We start from the raw sequence: 21,980 nt of genomic DNA, 5'->3' as shown, positions 1-21,980 counted from the left end.
AGCCTGTACTTTCTCTCGTTCTGGAACACAAATTTTGCATGTCTGAAGAGCTGTGATTCATCTTAAGAAAACCCATCTTGTGTTAAATGGAATGGAAACTGGACTAAGTGGTCAAATGACAAGTACATTCATATTCAAGCTGTATTATAAATGCATGTACAGTAATTTACGTCTCTCAGCTACCACAAAAGGCTCTTGATAAGCAGGTAATTTGCTAAATGGACTCCTTTATCCAAGTATTCGAAGGGCGTTACAAGAAAAATCTGCAGAGGCATTAATGTGACGTAAAGGTCAAGCATTGTGACATACCTTTCAAATAATCCCGCCTAACTTGCGTTATGATGAGGAGGCTGTTGGCAGCATCGTTCAGTGTGAAGCCCTTGATGTGGGTCTCAGCGCTAAAAGAAGCAGACATTTAGAAAGGAATTACTGACATGCTTCTGATACGATAATAAATGGTTGAGCACCAAGGTGAAATTATAAAAACTACTGTTCGTATGTTAAAAATATTGCTGCAAAATATCGACCTGGAGACAGCTTTTGTGTTATCCTGTCAATGGTTATAGAAGGATAATTTTTTTTTGCATTCTGACAGATGACAAAGTTGGAAATGAGCAACAAAAGAAACAAAGTACAAGATTTTTTTTAAACAATCGGTTCAGATTCTTGAATGCTGACATATTAGATGATAAAATAACTGCATGCCCTGCATTGTTCTGCTATATCCTAAGCTGGATACTTTTTCCTCTTTTCTCTACATTCACCATAATTATAAAATGTAAAACTATTCTTTCAGCAACAAAAATGAACATTTATTTTCAGCACTGTGTATTTTAAATACAAACGAAAGCATATTACTAACTAACACCGTATCATTTGGTTGATTAATTTTCAAATTTCTGTCATCTAGCTACATAGTTTTTAAAGGTGAGCGTACTGCAGAACTAAAACCATTGTTACCTTAAAATTAAAAATTTCACAAAACAATCTTGTCCCAGCTGTTTAATTTGAAATAAAACTCCCCAACTTTTTAAAACGCAAGAGCAAAAATCGCTTTACTTAAGGCTAAAACCTACGTGATTAAAAAAACCACACTGGCCTGAGATGATTTCTGTTTGCTACACTGTTTGCACATCCCCTGTGATGAAATTTCCGCATCCTTAATGCCCCCAGGGTTCATCTCCCGATTAGGAAATCTCCACAGGTCACAAGGAGCAAAAGCAATTGTGGCCGTTTGCCTTATCAAGCTCAGCGATGATCTTGCTGCCAACAACCTCGGCCTGCCGACATGAACATCTAAGCTGAGCGGATTGCCAGAAAAGCAGGGTCACTGCTAAATTATTCTCGTCAATCCCAAGAAAATCCTCCAAAGACACTGTGACTTGCCCATCCTCTCAGTCACTTCCAGCCTCGGAGATTCACCACTGCAGTCCCCTGGCACAGGATTTTCTTATCCGCCCCCCCCCCAATCCTCTTAATCCAACCAAAGCAGCCATTGCTCAGTTTGACTTTTTCCCTTTGTCCCCAATCTGTCAAAGCTCTTAAGTCAACAACTCCTGCATGAGACTATAAACTGCATTAAATAAAGGATTTACTTTCTCAATCTTTAGCGTGATTAAATAAGCAGAAGACACTATTAAAATTAAGCTCACTTCTTAAGCAAACATTATTACATGTATTATACCATATTTACATGAAAATATTACCTAAAATTCATTGAAACGATGCAGTAACAAAACTTCCCTTTTAATTGACATCGACTGTGAACTATCAGCCTTTCAAAAACCTCAAAACACAGAAGTTTCTTTCAATAATCTCTTCCTATCTCAAGAAGCTGCCTATTCAATACAATTACAAAAGTGGGGATTAACAGAAAGACAGAAACCCTCCCCAGCTCTATTATATGCTGAACATCTATAATCTTACACATGTACAAACTGACCAATCAAAAGCAAAATATATTCCAAACTGGAAAAAGGAGAAAAACTACAGAAAGTACTGGCAGAGATCTCTGTGTTGAACAACAAAAGAAGTTTATGCTTCTGACCCATACTTTGGATCTTTCCTTCTGTAAGTAAAAAATCTAGTGCAGAGCTGTCAAATCAAACTTCCTGTGATGATGAGAACATTCCTTATCCACGTTGTCCAACAGGGTAGTCGCTAGCCACACGTGGCGACTGTGATGGAGGAATGGAAATCGCAATTTCCTAAAAATACAGTTTAGTGTTATCAGAGATTTAAAATAATAATCTCCCTTACTGCTCTTCTTCAAATAAGCAGTGCCCCTCCCTTGAAAGAATTCGCTACATCTAAAATTTGATTTTGAAACATGAGGAAATGTAACTAACTAAAAATGAAAGAGAGCTAATTTTTTAAAGGCTGCAATTACTGTGACTTTTGAGGTTCCATAACTTATGGGAAGGGTTTAAATGACCTTGTTGATAAAACCCCCGAATGAGCGTGCCTCATTTTTAGCAATACATCAGAGACAGCAAAGGTAGAGCAAAAACAAAGACTGCATTCTTTAGTTTGCAGAGAAAACTACTGCCCCTAAGACTGAACAAGTGAGATCATGCAGGTAAAAACAACAGACTTAAAAAACAAACAACAGACGGCTCTCTGTGGACTGACAGGAACTGTTGAAATACATGGGGGTACTGCTACCTGCCACAATGGCTCATCTGGTCACACCATATTACAGTAAAGATGGCCATTAAAAAAAGCAACAATTCTTTTTTACCCAAGAGCACTGATACACAACTGGAAGAAGAGATGACCCCGACAGTTAGGAACTCGAACTTCAACTAACACTTCTGAATTTCCAGCCAAGAGTTACTTTCGAAATAATCCAATGTAGATCTAACCCAAGATACATATTTGTTTTTAAAATTTATTTACGAGAGAGAGAGAGAAAGCGAGCATGCGTGTACACACACACACACACACACACACACACACACACACACACACACACACACGAGCGCCAGCAGGGGGAGAAGCAGAGGGAGAGGGAAAAGAGAGAACCTCAAGCAGACCCTGTGCTGAGCGAAGAGCCCAAGCTGGAACTTGATCTCACGACCCTGAGATCATGACCTGAGTTGTAATCAAGAGTCAGATGCTCAACCCACTGAGCCACCCAGGCACCCCCCAAGATACAATTTTTTTATAGTTAGATGTAACATGTTTTCGGTTCAAGGAAAAGCATGTGCATCTAATCCCCAGATTAGGTGCCTATAGGCACGGTAAGGCTTTGCATCTAGGATTCTTTTAGGCCCACGCAGCTATATGTGAAAGGCAGCTGCAAAATACTCCTGGAAGCTAAGATAGAAGTGCCCTCAAGGGTACAAAAAGGCTTCATGAAGATCTAGAGAAGGAGGGAAAGAAAGATCAACCTACATTTTACACATCGTACACAGAAGGGGAAATAGAAGGGCTGTGCTTGCAAACACCTTCTAGATCAGCAGCCTTCACACTTGTGTGATCAAGATCCACAGTCACACATAGAAGAAATGTTTTACACTACCTAACAGTGCACATATAAATAAAACTCACAAAACGATCTTTATCACATGAAGTACTTTGATATTTTCTATTCTGTTTAAACAAAATGTTGGTTCTGTCCCACTAAAGAGAGATTCTGTGACCCACGTACTGGTTACAACTGCAGTCTGAAAAACCACCCATCAGTGAGCCATCTTCAGTGAAAGGTACTTAACACTGCATGAAGGCTCTAGAGTGAGGCAAGAAAACCTTTCAGCCTCTATTTTTAAATCTTATTATCCTCTGAAAAGTTTCTATTTTGTATGTTTTAAAATACCTAACATGTCCTACATTAGTACAATTCATTATTAATGGTATCTGATCAAAATGTTTACATCATGTGATTACTGAATCACTTGGGTGATTATTAAATGCAGATTCCCGGGCCCTGCACCAGATCAAATGAATCAGAACCTTTGGGGTAGGTTGTGGGGAATCTTTTCATGCTAAAAGAACGTGAGGCTCATTGTTCTAGGACAAGCCCAATTAAAACGGAAAAAAAAGAAAGATAATCTGTATTTTGGGGAAGTATTTCAGGATCAACCTCAGGATTAAAATTTAAAATAAACTTTCCTTCTTTGCTTCTATCCCCTCATTGAATCAGACCCAGTCCTCAACACAAAATGCACCTCTCTTTTCTCTGCCCCGTTCCTCCCAAATCACTGTTGCTTTAGAACGCCTTTGATTACCACGGGCAGTGTTAGGGTAGAGAGTTTAGGTAATAATTTTCTGAGAAAAGTAATTTTAGGAAAAACCCCCACCCCCTTGATGATTCCAATGATTACAGAGGACAGTATGCTGTTCAATATCAAATTTTCCAAGTCACTAATTGAGCAGCTCTTGAGTATTCTAGAGATATGTAATTTAATTAGCAACTGAGTAAACACACAAATGAGATACAGAATACATATTAAAGACTTGAACTTTTGGGCGCCTGGGTGGCTCAGTCGTTAAGCGTCTGCCTTCGGCTCAGGTCCTGATCCCAGGGTCCTGGGATCGAGCCCCGCATCAGGCTCCCTGCTCGGCGGGAAGTCTGCTTCTCCCTCTCCCACTGCCCCTGCTTGTGTTCCCTCTCTTGCAATGCCTGTCTCTGTCAAATAAATAAAATCTTTAAAAAAAAATAAATTAATTAATTAAAAAAAAATAAAGACTTGAACTTTTAAAAAGTCTTCGTGTGGGGCGCCTGGGTGGCTCAGATGGTTAAGCGTCTGCCTTCGGCTCAGGTCATGATCCCAGGGTCGTGGGATCGAGCCCCACATCGGGCTCCTGGCTCAGCGGAGAGCCTGCTTCTCCCTCTGCCTCTCTCCCTGCTCATCATGCTTTCTCTCTCTGTATCTCTGTGTCTCAAATGAATAAATAAAATCCTTAAAAAAAAAGTCTTCGTGTGACTGTCCTTGATATAGGACATGCAAATGATGATTCAAGACCATAGATATATATATGGTGAGCATATGTGTGTGTACACATGTATACCGTACAGATCTATATACACTGTACATCATATACACTGTACATGCGTATATATGCATTTCCACAGACAAGTACAGTCATATACATTTTTCAAAATGTAACGAAACACAAACAGTAAATATGTCCCTACGGTGCATAACATTACACTGGCATTAAGAGCAGATTTTCCAGCAAACTGCAAGAATGGCAAGCATCCACTTTCTAGTCAGGATTCTAATATTTCAAAAGTACTGTGACTTAAAAATTTTGAAGGCCAAAACTGAGCCAAGAGAGATTATTTCAGAACTTGCAATACACTAGGAAAAGGCTGACCTTCGCCACTGAAAATAAGGCTACAAACTCATCACCAGGACAGGTCTACATTACAGAGCAGGGTCACTGTGATCTATTCCGTTCTAAGCCCTTTCTGGTTAATAATGCAACTTTTCGTGATAACTCCTTGGGGATAAGACAACAGAGTCCATTCACTGACACACCAGGTAAGAAAATCGTATTCTTGTTCTGATTAATTTTACTGTAAGGGACTAGCCAGAGACAAAACCCCTACCACCACCACTCAACAGATTTTTTTTTTTAAATCCAAAATCAAACAAAAAACACAACAGACACTGAAAGAGAAAAGGCATTTAAAATGTGTTGAGCACCTATATTTTCACTAGTTCATTCTTAAGGGATCTTTCATGTAGGTCTTATTATCATCCACTCATCACATAGAAGAAGAAATGAGCTTCACAGACGGGAGGTAATTTCCCCAGTAGAGATTTCAAGTAAGATTCGAATTCCTGCCTAAGTTCAAAGCCCTTGGGTGTTTTCATTGCATCAGGCTCCTTCCACCACAAAGGCTCATGAATCTAGCTGCTGAACAAGAAACAGAGTATGATAAAGGGAAAAAATTATTTTTCTGTATAGGGACTTCATAAATGAGTGGCAAGCTTATATTACACAAAGAAAATGTACTGCACTGTGCAGGGCCAGTAAAGGTTATTTTTTATAGGTTAAAAAAAACCCATAACATTAGAAAACCAGGGGTGCTTTGGTGGCTGAGGCGGTTAAGCATCTACCTTCGGCTCAGGTCATGATCTCAGGATCCTGGGATTGAGCCCCACATCGGGCTCCCTGCTCAGCAGACTATGGTTCTCCCTCTCCCTCTGCCCCTTCCCCAGTTCGTGCTCTCTCTCTCTCTTCCTCTCTCTCTCAAATAAATAAAAAAATCTAAAAAAGAAAAAAATTAGAAAAGCATTTCATAGGATTTTTGTGAGTAGTTGAGGATAATTAAGCAGCTGCTACAAATCATTAGGAAAATCCTAATGATAGCTGATCCTTTTCTTAAGTGACAGGTTTAATAAATGGACTAATACTTACAATTCTTTCACTTGTACTGCTTCTAAGAAACTATCCTTCTCCAACAATAATTTTATAAGACTGCTGTAAGTCTCACTGTTCAACACAATGTTTTGCTTTTGTGCCTTCAGGAAAGTAGCATATGCATCTACGAAGGAAAAAAAACAAAAAATGAGATGACGTTATTCCAAAATATCAGAAAGGAGGGAAAACCCCCTAGAGCAAAGCCCCAAAGCCACATGTGTGTTTGTCTTCACGCTCACCCACCATACCACTCTCCACAGACAAATACACTGACCAAAACAGCAGAAGCAGTCACCCTTCTCATCTTTATAAAAACAAAGTCACAGTTTTGGACACTTTACTTAAGCCATGTGACTGGTACCTGAAAGGATTTCCTTTTAAAATTACTTTTCATATTAACTCTCCAAAGTCAATAAATTTATTTTCATGCCAATAAAAATGAGAAATAGCTCTTTTGAATTTGTCAAAAGATGATACTAGTTTCAAAATCAACTGCAAAATGTATGGTAAAGTCCAAATAAACCAGAGGTATAATTTAGATTGAGGGGAGCAAAAGATGCATTTTAAAGCCATCTTTAATCTATAAGTGGGTGGTTACAATGGTTAACATTTCAACACAATAGCATTAAAGTGAATATAGCCTATAATTCTAAAATTAGGAGATCAAATTATTTGGCTACGACAGGACTTATACAAAAACATACAATTTTCAAATATACAGGTATCTAACAAGTAAACTAAGCAACATTTGTTTGACTGATTAACAGTTTTATTTCACTTGTTCACAATAACTGTCAGTGAATGAAAAGATGTTACCAAAAGAGAAGTAACTACACTTTTCAGTCACTTACTTTTCTGAAATAAAATTGCCTGGCTATAAACATCCAACTGAAACTATAATCCACTCTCTGGTGTGTATAAAGTCACAATAGAGATGGGGCACCAGTGAACTATCATGTACGACCTTCGGTGGGTATAAAGCTCAATGTAAGGAAATACAATACACGCAACCAGGAGTGAGCATGATATTAATGCTCAGAAGAAGATTCTGAGCTACTTCAGAGGTTTCTGAACAAGCAGACATTATATTTGTATTTCAAAGTTAGGGCAGTTTGCAAGAGCCCTTCAATTAAACTGAAGTGACAATGTCAAAAACTTATTCTTTCACACTGAGCTCAGACAAAACCAGACAGAAAAGATATGACACTAATATCTGCATCTTTTTTTTTAAGATTTTATTTATTTAGTTGACAGACAGAAAGAGAGAGAGCACAAGTAGGGGGAGCGGCAGGCAGAGGGAGAGGGAGAAGCAGGCTCCCCGCTGAGCAGGGAGCTCAATGCGGTGCTCAATCCCAGGACCCTGGGACCCATGACCTGAGCAGAAGGCAGATGCTTAACTGACTGAGTCACCCAGGCACCCCTAATATCTGCACCTTAACCAAGGAGAACAGATAAAACCTATCATTCAGTCCATGATGCTCCCTTTTACGAGAGCTAAGAAGTTAAATGCAGTGCAATTACTGTCTACTCCCCAACAAGCATAGTTTGTTTGCTCAATGAAAATATACAATAAGCACAATTGAGTATTTAACATTAACAAAATAATCTAGGAAATCTTACTAGTTGTTTTCTAAAACTGTAGTTTATTTTAAAGATTTATTAGAGAGAGAGAGCGCGCACGCACACTCACGCACACACGAACAGGGGAGGGGCAAAGGGAGAGGGAGAAGCAACAGACTCCCCACTGAGTGCAGAGCCCAACACAGGGCTTGATCTCAGATCTCACAACCCATGAGATCACAACCTGAGCTGAAACCAACAGTCGGATGCTTAACCAACTGAGCCGCCCAGGTGCCCCTAAAATTAAAATCTTTGTATTAAATTGGATGGCTCTGTTTATTATTCTCTATTAGTTGGAAAAAAGATAGAAAGAAAGAGGCTATCACTGTAATGCACCACACTCATTTGTCACAGGTTTGTCGTGTGAAAGTCAGTATACTAAGCTATCAGAAATTGGATAAAGTACTAACACGAGCAATCAATTTTCAAAGTATTAATGTTTTGCTAAGCATCCAAATCCTGAGATATACACAAAACTAAAAACTCTGAAGAATTAACAGGAGAAAACCAGTTAAATAAATATAAATTGTATATTAAAACTAGAATAGGGGTACGTTTATAGTAATAAACAGTGCATTATATTTATTTAGTTAACTAGTTGTTTTTACTTAAATAAAAATTTTTAAAAAGGTGACATACGAAGGAGTTCTAGAATCTTCAGTTACCTTATACACTAATTTTATACTCATTTCAGTCTAATCAAAATTCCACTATTGAAATAGTACTAATGGTCATAATTAACTTTATATTTAGGTTTAACATATATATGGTGAAAGACTCAAGGATGTATATAGGGAATATGCCGCAAAGGAAAATGATCCAAAGAATAAAGTTACCATTCATGATTGAGAAAGCATAAGAGCTTGGCTTATTCTTTCCTCGTACACTTTATGTCACTGTCACAAAATTCTAATTAAGTAAAGAAATTAAGAGGTTCTGTAAAATTCTAAATTGATTCTTTTCTACTGAACAGAGCTCAAAACTGTCAACACTAAAATGAAAAAAACAATCTGCTGCATAATGGTTAAAGTATCATAAAGCATACTTGAAAATCCACACAAAACTGAAGGAATTAAAGATAATGTCAGCATGCTATGGAGAAAAATTAACAAAAGTGAAGGATACAACAGTAACATAAGATTTTGAAAGAGTACAATGAAGTCTAAATGGAAATGTCTGTAATGTAATAGGCAAGCTGGTATCAGAGGGTTCAAGATGGTCATAAAAATTTTAAATAGTCATAATAGTGATAGGCATTCCACTTCAGGAAAGTTTACCACGAGAGTAAAGGAAGAGCAAGACACAGACCTCATGTCCGGCCTCCAACCTTTAAATACAACATACATGAGTATGGTGCTTAATGCCCTACTCATTTTCTGCTTTCAAATAAATGTGAAATCTATAATAAATATATTTGCCAAAAAACATTCATGATCATGCTATTTTCAAAGTATAATTTTTGATAAAATGTATGCCTATTTTAGTTTTTATTATAAAAGATTTCAAACGTACAGAAAAATATAAAGAATAGGGGCGCCTGGGTGGCTCAGTTGGTTAAGCGTCTGCCTCCGGCTCAGGTCATGATCCCAGGCTCCTGGGATCCAGCCCTGCATCGGGCTGCTCCCTGCTCCCGCGGGAAGCCTGTTTCTCCCTCTCCCACTCCCCCTGCTTGTGTTCCCTCTCTCGCTGTGTCTCTCTCTGTCAAATACAAAAATAAAATCTTTAAAAAAAAAAAAAATATATAAAGAATAGTATAATGGACGCTTCCATATGCCCATCACCTGTATCTAACAATTACTATCATTTTGCCAGATTTGCTTTATCTTTGTTCCTTATGGCTTAGGTATTTTAAAATATATTCTAGATATCTTGATTTTTTTTTTCATCTCTCAGTACTTCGTTAAGATCTCAAAATTTAAGGACACTCTCCTATAAATCTTAACAGCACTATCATATCTACTAAAAATGAGGTAGGGGTGCCTGGCTGGCTGAGTCAGAAGAGTATGAGATTCCTGATCTCAAGCCCCATGTTGGGTGTAGAGATTACTAAAAAAATAAAATAAAATAAATAAACTTAAAAAAATGAGATAATTCCTTAATATTATCTACTACTCAGTTGTTTTCCCAACTACCCCAAAATGTCTTTGTTAATTTAAAAAACAAAAGAAAATAATTAAGATATTTAAGTTCCATCGCTGTCCTAGAGCACTACTAATTTGTTAAAAGGGCTTAGATCCCATGTTGCTGTTAGAAGACCCCAGCATATAGATTTACCTTTGCTTTTCTTCTGTTGGCAGGCATTCAACAGATCTTTCTGGATATTACTTTCTGCACGTGAGGGTGATGAAGAATTCAGGGAGTGCTTTTCACCCTCATACCACAACTGAAAGACAAAAGTATTCAGTTAAACAAAACCTTGTATATAGAGTGATCTTTTTAGTATAAAGCTGGGCTAATTACGCCCTACAGTTATACCAACAACAAAACCTGTTATGCTTACAGTTAAAAACAAATTACCTCAGGTACGTCAAAAGGAACCTCCTGATTACTGTTTCTAAGGATTTCTGCTAATAATCTTAATGTCTTTGCACGAGGAATAATATTTTCTTCTTGCATTTTATTCCACACAGCATCAGCTCTTTGCCAGTCACCATTTATTTCTGTAAAGTTTGATTAAGGAGAAATTAATGAACATACTAAGTCGAATTCATAAAAATGTTTAGAATTTTCTCCTATTTGATGTTGAAGTAAAGCATTATTCCAAATATTGCTTCCAAGGAAAAGAACAGGATGATTGTGGACCAAAGGCTTAAAGACTTCTTTCTGTATGCCTTCTGAGTTTTCAACAATGGGAATTCCTTACCTATTAAAAAACAATAACCCCCACCCCACTTTACTACACACTTTGAAAATCATGTTAATAAAGTCTTTTTAAAGTTACCGAGAAGTTGCCCACCGCTGAAATCAGAATCAGAAATAGGTAACAATTCCAAACTATGCCCATGAGGCTTTGGAAAGATGATGTGTACATGTATATAGTATAATACATAGCTGGAGGCCTAAAGTGATTGAAAGTGCACAAATATATGACTTTCTTCAAAAGTGTCAAATCAACAAATCCTTTTCACCTAGTGAACAGGGAGAATTCTGTCTCTTCTTGCTGACTTGAAGAATGTCTACGACATTATGTGATAGATTTTTTTAATCCCAACAAATAATGCCGTCAGACTAAATAAGTATTTTGGGGCAAGGGAAGTTTATTGGAAGGGAACAGGCAGATCCCTTCACATTGGATAATTGAGTTCCTCTTATGTGGTAACCTAATCTTCACAAATAGCAAAAACTTAATAATCAAGACTGTACTTTTAAACATTCTAATAGGTTTTGAAAAGAGAACGGGTCAAGTCATTTAATATAATAAACTTTTGCTTGTGAAAAACTAGACCAAAATATGAAAAATATCATGACACTAATTAAGTTCAATACAATAAATTAAGCACAAAGAAATACTGTTTTAACTGTGTTTTTTTTAATTTTCATATATGAATAAAAAGTTATCTTCATTGTGTATAGTCAGCTCCTAGAAGGGGGCTGTTTCAGAGCACAAATGTTCCAGAAAACATAGGTAAATATATTTCTCAAAAATAGAAAAATACTAAAAGAGATGGGATTTTCCTAGATCCCCTACACCTGTCCAACTGAAAAGCTACGTTTTGATAACTGATGGCTCCTGGAAGTAAAAAACTCAAAGAACAAAAACTAAACACATTACTGCTCCATCAGAAACATACAACAAAGAAAACGGTAATAGTAAGAAAATTTCCCCAGGTCATACACAGATTGCAATGACTTTGTACATACTTTGATAATAAAATCCATCACTTTAAAACCCTTAAATTTACAATCTATTTTCAAAACAAGACTCTGATAAGCTAATTATGTTTTTCCTACATTAAAATGTTCTCATGTAATGTAAAATTCAAGAGTAACTTTTCAAGTATACGAATATATAAAACTAATCGGATTAAATAAATGAAAAACAAAACCCCAAGCTCCAGCATCTTTAATTCTGTAGAAGAGAAAAGGTGGAACATTCTGTCCCCTGCCAGAGGGTACACCTGTGGACTGTGGAAGACATAGTTAGGGAAGGTGTCCAAGAACTGGAAACAGCACTGCTAAGGTGGTTTTTAAAGAGATTCATTTTTAAGATAACATGAATACTGAAGAGAAGGTGGGTGGAGGATGTACAACTCTGTCTGCAACCGCAGGAACTCTAGGAAAGTAATTTCTTCTTCTTCTAAAAAAGGCACGAGTATATGAAAGCTTCTACTTTGGGAGGACAAAAGGTATTACAGAGATGCACCTTTAATTAAAATGGACTAGCAACTTTTACAAGAAATTATTTCAGGGTGCCTGGGTGGCTCAGTTGGTTAAGCGTCTGCCTTTGGCTCAGGTCATGATCCCAGGGTCCTGGGATTGAGCCCCCCATCAGGCTCCCGTCTCAGCAGGGAGTCTGCCTCTCCCTCTCCATTTGCCTCTCCCCCAGCTCATGCTCTTTCTCGCTCTCAAATAAATAAAATCTTAAAAAAAAAGAATATTTCAAAATACATGAAAATTAGATAGCATATATAACATGAAACTATTTATATTTACACACACACACACACACACACACAGACACACACACACACAACAGACAGACATAAAACACGTACTTTTTTTTTGCTTAAAGGGAAAAAACTTCTTGGAAATATGCCTGGATCACTAAATATGTAACAAACATTTGAGACAATCAAACTAGTCGGTGTGCCAACATCTGCACCTGTGTGTAAATCCTTACAAAAAGCACAGAAAGGTCATGCCTTTCTGATGTAATAGCCATCTAGGGCTTAAAATCCCTCCTACCAGGATAACAATGATCATACTTGCTACCTGAAGAATCAAACAGCCATAAATCTGGGCTCTGACCAAGGACTGGACACTCTGCCTCTACAATCCCATCATCACATTCATGGAACTCATGGTTCCCCCTCTTTAAAAAAACAAGGCAGGGCAGGGGGCAGGGTGCCTGGGTGGCTCAGTCGTTAAGCATCTGCCTTTGGCTCAGGTCATGATCCCAGAGTCCTGGGATCAAGTCCTGCATTGGACTCCTTACCCAGCGGGGAGTCTGCTTCTCCCTCTGCCTGCCACTCTCCCTTCTTCTGCCTGCCATTCTCCCTGCTGTGCTGACAAATAAATAAATAAAATCTTAAAAAAAAAAAAAAGAACAAGGGGGCTAACTGCTAAATAATCTCTCAGAACTAGTTAAGCTATTCAACCCAACAATTTTGGACACTACTATAAGAATACACACAGTAGTGGGGCTGTAATTTATGGCTATATGACCAGTGAGTAATAATAAGAGTTGGCACTGCGCATACAGTCTCTATGGAACTGAACTAAGAGATGAAAACTTCTAGTTCAGGGTTTTAATTGTAAAACTAAGTTTTTACATATTACTGATCAGATGGGGCAATTTATTATGGTCTCTAAATAAGCTTCCCTCTAAAATAAGGAATCCAAGTCCAGGGTAGAGATGCAACACAAGCCTGGACTGTCTTGTTCTGCCTGAAAACAATCAAAGACTACACAGGTGTGTCAAATGACGTAGGAGCCAACATAAAGGAGTCCCCACTGGTCAAAGATGGAACAATCTGAGCACCCAAAAGGATAATGATTGCAATAACCTGAAACACAAATATATTTAAAAAAAATTCATGAACTCACAAATTAAAAATTAATGGTCAACTTTGGAGGTTCCAAAGGCACCAGCACTTAAACTCGGTATTAAAGAGAAAAGGCATTGATCTCTCCCTGTGAATTTATTTCATATTAAGTATAAAAGGAAGCCATAAAATATAATATAGAGTATGAAACATGTAGCGTATAAAACAATCAAAATAATAGGTATATACGTAAAAAGTATAATAGAAATATAGAGAGAAAACACTGGAAGGATGGCCAATTGACAAGTTACTTCTGAGGGGTGGACAAAATGACATTTCCACTTTTGATTCTGTACACTATTGTACTGCGGGGAAGCCATACAGTGTGAAAAGAAATGTCAGTGGCCGTAAGTACTTGAAGAAAATAGCACAAAAATAATTTCTGATGTAGAACAAATGCCAAAGTTGTAAATTTTGGATTTTTAAAAATAGATTTGAAAAAATTTTAAGGTAAAATTACAAATGTAAAGCAGTTTTATTTTCCAATAATGTATACAAATAATAAACTATCTGTATATATGTAAAAAGAAACTGCAATGTTTAGAATACAATAAAATGTTCAGTAAGAAAGTAAAAATACTGTCATCTTAAAATAACAGTATGTTCTTTATGCAGGTGAGAGATTGCTTCATTCATGTGGTCTAGGAACTAGTATTGCAAGACTATCACAATGCAAGGTCAAAGTGTATTAGAAAAGACAGAAATAAAGTTTGAATTGTGACAGATTCTTTTAACAGACCATCTATGAACATCCTACTGCATAGAGTAAGCAGAAAATGAAACACTTTTAGTACAAGTAGTATTTAAAGATATGAAAAGTTTCATTTTCTATTTCTTAATCTAGCCTATGGTTATATGAATATTGGCTATCATAAACCACTGAGCAATGTGTATCTTTGTTTTGTGCCTGTTTCTGTAGTATGTTGTAATTCACAACATTAAGTGTGCAGGTGTGTGGCGGTGGATACCATTTTAAAGCAAAGCAAAATTGCTCTTCAACAAATACCCAAAAATAATTAGGCCACCCTCTTTCAGGGACTAAAATTACATCATAAGAAAGAACGAGCTCCAGTCAGTTAAACGTCTGCCTTCGGCTCAGGTCATGATCCCAGGATCCTGGGATTGAGCCCTGCATCTGGCCCCTGCTCAGTGGGGAGCCTGCTTCTCCCTCTCCCTCCTGCTCATGCTCTTTCTCTCTCAAATGAATAAATAAAATCTTAAAAAGAAAAAAAGAATGAGCTCATAAAAAGTTCCAGAAGGCCAAACAAATTATTTTCTCAGATATTCACAATCCAAAATATGGATTTTTCAAGTACAAGAGGACATTTCATATATCATATGTTCCTTTTCAAATAAATTGAGTCCACAGTGCTTTATAAATTATTTAACATGTTTAAATAAGTGGGTCCAAGGGCAAAATGGAAAGAGAGGCCAACAAAGGAGAGGTTGTCTGTTCTTCAGAAAGGGGAGGATTACCACATTATCTATTTATAGCACTACAAAGGTATGAAGTATACAAACTGGGTTAAAAAGTATACTTCATTATAATGATTCCTCTCACTTCCAGCCTTACAAGAGGCCACCCTCACGTTACAGGGCTCTTCAGACTATTGGCTCAAATACAGAGCAAAAAACTGGAGGAAGGTGTCCAACAGAGCAAAGAGAGGGGATTAAGGAGAAAAAAATGGTAATAAACCTCAGAGACTCCTTATTCCTAAAGGAAATTTTAGGATGAACTTAGAAGTTGTTTTCTTTTTCTTTTTTAAAAAAGCATCAGCAAAATGTCATCTCCACTGGAAAAAGAGGTTTGTGAGGCTGGCCACCTCCACCTCCCATGGACTACCACTGTACCTTGTGCATTCTTCCAGTTGTTCTTTCACTCCATATTCTTGGTCTTGGTTACAGGCCTAACCACACAGAGGTTTTTTTATCTGCAGTGTCCTCTTCAATATCTAGCATGGTTAGGGATTACGGTCCTCTGTGGGGACTACTTTAACTGCTAAGGCTCATTTGGATACATTCAGGGTTTGTTTTTCTTTTTCTGGAAGTTGGTATAAAATTAAAATTTAAGCATGAAATAGTTCCTCAAAAGGAACAAAGGGGTGGGGAAGGGAAAGAATTAGCACTTGAATAAATACAGGTTATAACCCACCAATTAAGGACTAAACGCCTAAAACATAAGTTTTCTAATTGTATATATTCAGTAACAACCTCAGTATTGTGTGCCAGAATTTGACCATTCAAGCCAAAAAATTGAATTTTAAGAATTTTAAGAATTACATAGTAAAGTGTGCACTTCAATGCAACCAACAACTGAAATATAAATTTTACAGCAAGTCGTATTATTTATACCATCAACACAGAAGATAAAGCTTCTAATGATAATACAAATTCAAAAAGACAAATGAGTTAACTTATTCACTGCTATCTGTTTGGTGAAGGAAAATTTCCCATAAGAAAAACAAAATAACTAGATCAAATGTCTGGGAGGGAGGGAGGGAAGGAAAGAAGGAAAGAAGGAAAGAAGGAAAGAAGGAAAGAAGGAAGGAAGGAAGGAAGGAAGGAAGGAAGGTAGGTAGGTAGGTGGGTGGGTTTGTCACTGACTCTTCTAAGAGTTGTTCCTCTCCACCCAAATACCCTAAAGAGATTGCAAAGTTCCCAGGTGTATAAATTGAAATTGACATACTAGAACAGTTTGGTTAATAGAGATCAAAAGTTTCAGAACACAAACACAAATCCAGCCTAAGGAAACAACTATGGGTGTGAACAAAGATTAAGGTACAAAGATGCAGCACTGTTTTATAACATGTAAAATGGAATTCTAGTCACATGTCTAGCATAAGGAGATTGGCTGGGTAAATTCTAGTATAGCCATTCAATGTAGTCATTTGTAGGTAATAAAATGTAAGAAAATGTTTATACTATAGATTTGGTCAAAACTGTATTAGAATATAATCAAATTTAAAAAATTGTTTAGTGATGAGTCTGTGTATCAGTACGCATTTTTCTGGAAAAAGATTTTTTTTAAAGATTTTATTTATTTATTTGACAGAGAGACATCAAGAGAGGAAACAAGAGCAGGGACAGCAGCGGGGGGTGGGGGGGAAGAAGCAGGCTCCCCGCCAAGCAAGGAGCCCAATGCGGGGCTTGATCCCAAGATCATGACCGGAGCCGAAGGCAGAGCTTAATGACTGAGCCACCCAGGCGCCCCTGGAAAAAGATCTTATACACATGAACATGTTAGTGATTATGTGATTTATAGTAGTTATCGGTAAGTCTACTGAAGGACTTAAATAAAAGGAAAAAAACTGGTCTATCCTCAAAAAGTTCTATTAAATTCTGTGGCCCTGATGAAGATTTTTCTCACCTTCTCATTACTGCAGTTAAGATTGTCAGAAATTATGAAAATTGTATGGTGTCTAGTGATACAATATAACATTCTGTGATAAAATTCAATCTGGCCTCTAAAATTAGCCTCTGTTGAAGACCACACATTTGACAATCGCTAGACCTTCCTGATATTCCTTTCTTGCACCTGCCTTCAATAGAATAAATGTCTCAAGATGAAAACATGAGCAATAGTTAGATTACTTACTATATAATTTTAGCAGACTGTAGTACAGCTGGTCTCTATCACATTCAAACAGCTTCTGTGTCAGCTCCACTAATTTTTCTAGAATTTCAACCTTAAAAATAAGATTAACAACAGATGGATCTAGACTGTGTAAAGGATATATTTTATAGTTGACAAATCTCAGTTTAATAATCCTTCAAACAAGCTCTACCCAAAGGGCAGATTAACTTCACTTCAAAAGTTAAAGAGCCGAGCATAACAATGTGAATGTATTTAATGCCACTGAAGTGAAAACTTTAAAATGGTTAAAAAGATAAATTTTATATGTTATATATGTAGCTTACCACAATCAAAAGCAATTTTTTTTAAAGGTAAAAAGCTGAAGGACTCTGTAGTCAAGAACAAAACATGAACAGTATTCTGCTTAAGGGAACCTCCATGAAGATGCATTTTGAAGAATTCAAAGATATTTGCGTAGGGGACTCAATGAGTATATCCTCTGTTTATTAATAAGAATACTCCTCCACCCAAGTGTTATACTCCTCTTCCCCTATGGCTTTCACTTGGCAGGATATGAACAGATATCTGCACTGGAGGAGACGTCAAGTAGAAATTCCACTGGGCTCCCATAAGTGACTCCTCTGGTCACTAAGGACTGAAGCGGATTTAAATTGCAAACGAAACAAGGTTAGCCTGCTCAAGCCAACAACTAGGATAAAGCAAGCTAAAATCTTCAGGGCCCAAATTAAAACTTTTAGGGATTTTACTGAACCTCAGAAACAAGAATTAAGCTACTGCTTATTTGGAAAACCAAGATAATGCTGCTTCCATTAATAAGGCTATATGTCCTGAAATCCCCAAATGCTCAAATGACATGTAGGAAGGACACCTGCTTTCTACTCACAGTTTTAGGTGCTTGAGACCAGAAATTAAACACAAACCTGATTACTTGAAATACATCTATCACAAAACCACTGAAGTCTTGTAGATCGAGCTCTAATGCCTGGAGTCTGTAAAATAAAATCATCATATAACACATGAGGTAAGGCTTAGCTAAATGTTAATCTTCCCTCAAAGACAATAGTTCTCCTTCTAATGAATTTGCTGCCTCCTTCCCAAATACTATAATAAAAGAAACCTATAACTTAATACCACAGTTACCAAAGACTTTTAGGATTAAAACAGAGCATAAACAATAGCCTATATTTAACCAGTATCCAGAAAATTTGGGTTACGTCAAAATGTTGCTTTGCAGGTCAATTTTCATTCCATAAATCTTTAAATATTAAAATGGTTAAACTTTCTTTAGTTCAAAAAGAAACCTTGACTCGGTGAACTAAATCAACTCCAAAAGATGTCAAATTAAACACACACACACTTCAGAGATCCCAATGGATTCAGGAAGCAAAAATTATTGTTACACAAACTTACTAACCATCATCATAACAATAAACCAATGGCTTTTACTTTTAAAAGAAACATGCTTTGTAAAATTTAGTGATAAAAGTATTCCGACTACCACGAATGCTTGCCTACTATCTAAAACTAAATGTGTAAAGAGCGAGGTACTTAAAATAAGGTAAGGACTTAAAATTAGTTCACAGTCTTAGTTTATTTCTATTACTGAGATATATGTTATATCCTCAATCAGAAATTACTAGGGTTTAGTCAGTAACTCTGGCTTCAAAGCACTTATTTTATAATTTTGGATACTGGAATAAAAGGCAAACTAATTCACACATAATTCCAAGGATTTGTCACTATAACTATAGTATTTTCATCATGTGTAAGAGGGTTTCCCCATTAAATACTACATTTCAATCACAGCATTATGATAAGAAAACTACATACTCATTAGCCCTGGCTGCTCCAGTCTAGAGGAGGTACCTCCACTGATTTCTCCCCTCAGCTCTGTTGACTAAACCAGGGATCCCTCAAATCTGATCTCTTATTTAGAAGTCATGATTTTTTTATTCCTTAAAATAATACTGTACAATGTTAAATTAAGAAACGAAGCAGACACTAACATCTCAGAGCTTTGGCAGAATGACAGAAAAACTGGTACAGTACAAGTTGTAAAGTGCTCTCATTCGGACTGTGCAAGTATGCGCATTTTGGGATACAAGAAATAAATGCTGACTAGATCAACTGTTGAAATATATTCTCAAATATCATTAGTATGTGCATTTGCACACAATTTCTACTCAAGGATTTTCTCACATTACCTCTTTGATTTCCCATGCATTACACTGAAAATGAAACCAAATGAAATCAAATGTATACAAAAAGCCCTTTCAAAAATACTGCACCGTCCTCTTTAGAAGGAGAAAATGCAAGGACTACATTCACTTATAACTTCAACTTATTGCTGATCCAAATGCCAATGATTTAAATAGCACAACTTTTATGGTAAACACTTCCTTTTTGTGGCTGATTAATCTGCCCGTCACTGTCAGGACAGCTGACTTATACGGCAGATATTCCTATGTTTCATTTTGAAATTGAGAACTGTTTTTACATTATAAATCTCAATCATCAAAAGAACATCTAGGTCAGATTAACTAAATCTCCTAGGCTTCTGTAATAGTCTACATTTCTGGCTTATCTCTTAACATCTTATTGAATTTTAAGCACTACAAGTTGAAAGTAAAAATAGAAAATGTAATAAAAATATGGAGAATAGAATTCTAATTGGGATGCTATTTAACTTACCATAAACCATTCAGTGCCTAAATAAAACAATGAACTTACCTAATTTTTTCTGTTTTTGCTGCATATAATCTAATTAATGGACAGTGAGAATAAAATAATTATTGTAATAAAAAACCTGGCATGTTTGTTTCCACTGAGGTTACTGTACTTCAAAACATTCTTTTGGAAGTTCCAATTTAGTACTAGGTTCACTTGTATAAGAAGAGTAATGCAAAATAAAAAATAATTTTCATTTAATTTTGTTACATTACTCTGATGTAAATTTGCTGTTACCATAATAGGCTTCTACCTACACTAGTAAAAAGACCTATCACGTAATTACTATCTTTAAAGTAGAAAGAAATGAAGATTCTCCTACTTCAAACTCAAGGAAAACCATCTTAAATTTGACTCAAATAAAAGTTTGTACCTGTTTTGATGTCTCCTGCCGTTAATGCTAGAAACATGAAATGGAAAACGAACAACTATTCAAGCCTCATATCCTCTACTCAATGTAGCAGGAAGAAAATCAAGTGCATGAGAGGGAGTGGACAAGCAAAAACAAGAACCCAACTATTTATCTTTATAGCTAGAATAGCAAGGGAAGAAAAAGGGAATCATGGAACTTACTAAATCTTTTAATATTTGTCCTTTTCTCTAAAATCTTCAGAGATAGAGGTGCCTGGGTGGCACAGTCAGTTAAGTGTCTGGCTCTTGGTTTCGGTTTAGGTTGTGATCTGAGTCATGAGATCGAGCCCCACGTCAGGCTCCACTCAGCATGGAGTCCGCTTGAGACTCTCTCTCTTCCCCCCCTCCCCCCACGCCCACGTGCTCTTTTTCTCAAATAAATAAAAATAAATCTTAAAAACAAATCTTCAGAGATAGACTTGAAGACCATGTCTAGAGTAAAGAGGAAAATATGACTCAGCAAACATGACCCGCTTAACCACATGTTACAGGGCATACTAATAAGTAAACTAACTCATGGGAGAAGGGGTATGAATTAGCATGAGAACCAACGTCCCTTAAAATTTGGGAGATCAGGGGAAAAAATAGCTTTAAAAATCCTTCTGAATATGTAAGACCCATTCTGGCTTATTAAGAAAGGCAAATTAGGATAAAACCTTGCATGTGATCTAGTAAGGAACAAAGGCCACGAAGACTGGGAGACCACTGTAATCCAAACTTTTGTCCTAAACACAAAACCATAAAAAGAAGGGTTTTTGTTCCTGAGAAGACAGCAAATTCACTCTGGCTACCATGTGATGGAAGGGTAACAGCAGATAAGAGGGAAAAAGAAAATCAAGAAAGAATAATTCTGGAGAAAGGTGGTGGTTCAGATATTGAGGGGGTCAATGGAGATCATGCTGCAATATATAAATGCATTCAAATCAAAACATTGCATACCTTAAACTTACATGATGCTATATCTTATGTTTTTAGAAAAGATTTTATTTATTTGAGAGAGAGAGAGAGTGCACAAACACACATGTACGAGTGGTGGGGAGAGGCAGAGGTTAGCAGACTCCCGCTGAGCAGAGCCCGATGCGGGGCTCGATCCCAGGACCCCAGGAAAATGACCTGAGCTGAAGGCAGATGCTTAACTGATTGAGCCACCCAGGCACCCCTATCTTATCTCAATTTAAAAAAGAGAGCAAGATCACAGAGGTAGGAATGATATAGGAGAACGAAGAGAAAATGTGGAATCAGGACCCTATTTCAAATTCCATAACTACCGCTAACTAAACAAGCTCCCAAGCTCCGTACTGACACTCTGAACTAAAGTTTCCCGCCTTAATTACTTCTCAAAGTTGTTTTGTGAACCTCCTATGAAGATATACATGAAAATCATTTGGAAACAGAAAAGTGTAACTAATAGTAGTTACATTGTTTAGCTTATAATCTAAGTTTGAACCTCAAAGGAAAAGGCTGAAATGAGAAATGTGAAGCAAATT

General features: G+C 36.9%; 1 protein-coding gene across 1 annotated transcript in view; it reads right to left on the bottom strand.

The window, feature by feature from the left end:
• The window catches only part of LRPPRC (leucine rich pentatricopeptide repeat containing), a 104,191-nt gene that overhangs the window by 15,050 nt on the left and 67,161 nt on the right, over positions 1–21,980 (bottom strand). Inside the window, exons 26-31 of the mRNA XM_028103998.2 lie at positions 18,276–18,344; positions 17,356–17,446; positions 10,513–10,655; positions 10,270–10,378; positions 6,373–6,499; positions 310–398 (exon numbers count right to left, since the gene is read on the bottom strand). Of these exons, the coding sequence (XP_027959799.1) occupies positions 310–398; positions 6,373–6,499; positions 10,270–10,378; positions 10,513–10,655; positions 17,356–17,446; positions 18,276–18,344 (628 nt within the window). The remainder of the gene's footprint in view (positions 1–309; positions 399–6,372; positions 6,500–10,269; positions 10,379–10,512; positions 10,656–17,355; positions 17,447–18,275; positions 18,345–21,980) is intronic.

Source organism: Eumetopias jubatus, unplaced genomic scaffold, assembly GCF_037043125.1.
Source record: "Eumetopias jubatus isolate StellerSeaLion01/CBP00866 unplaced genomic scaffold, mEumJub1_p1.0 scaffold_9, whole genome shotgun sequence".
Lineage (NCBI taxonomy): Eukaryota > Metazoa > Chordata > Mammalia > Carnivora > Otariidae > Eumetopias > Eumetopias jubatus.
Note: the sequence above shows the minus strand (reverse complement) of the source record. Positions and strands in the feature narration are given on the sequence as shown.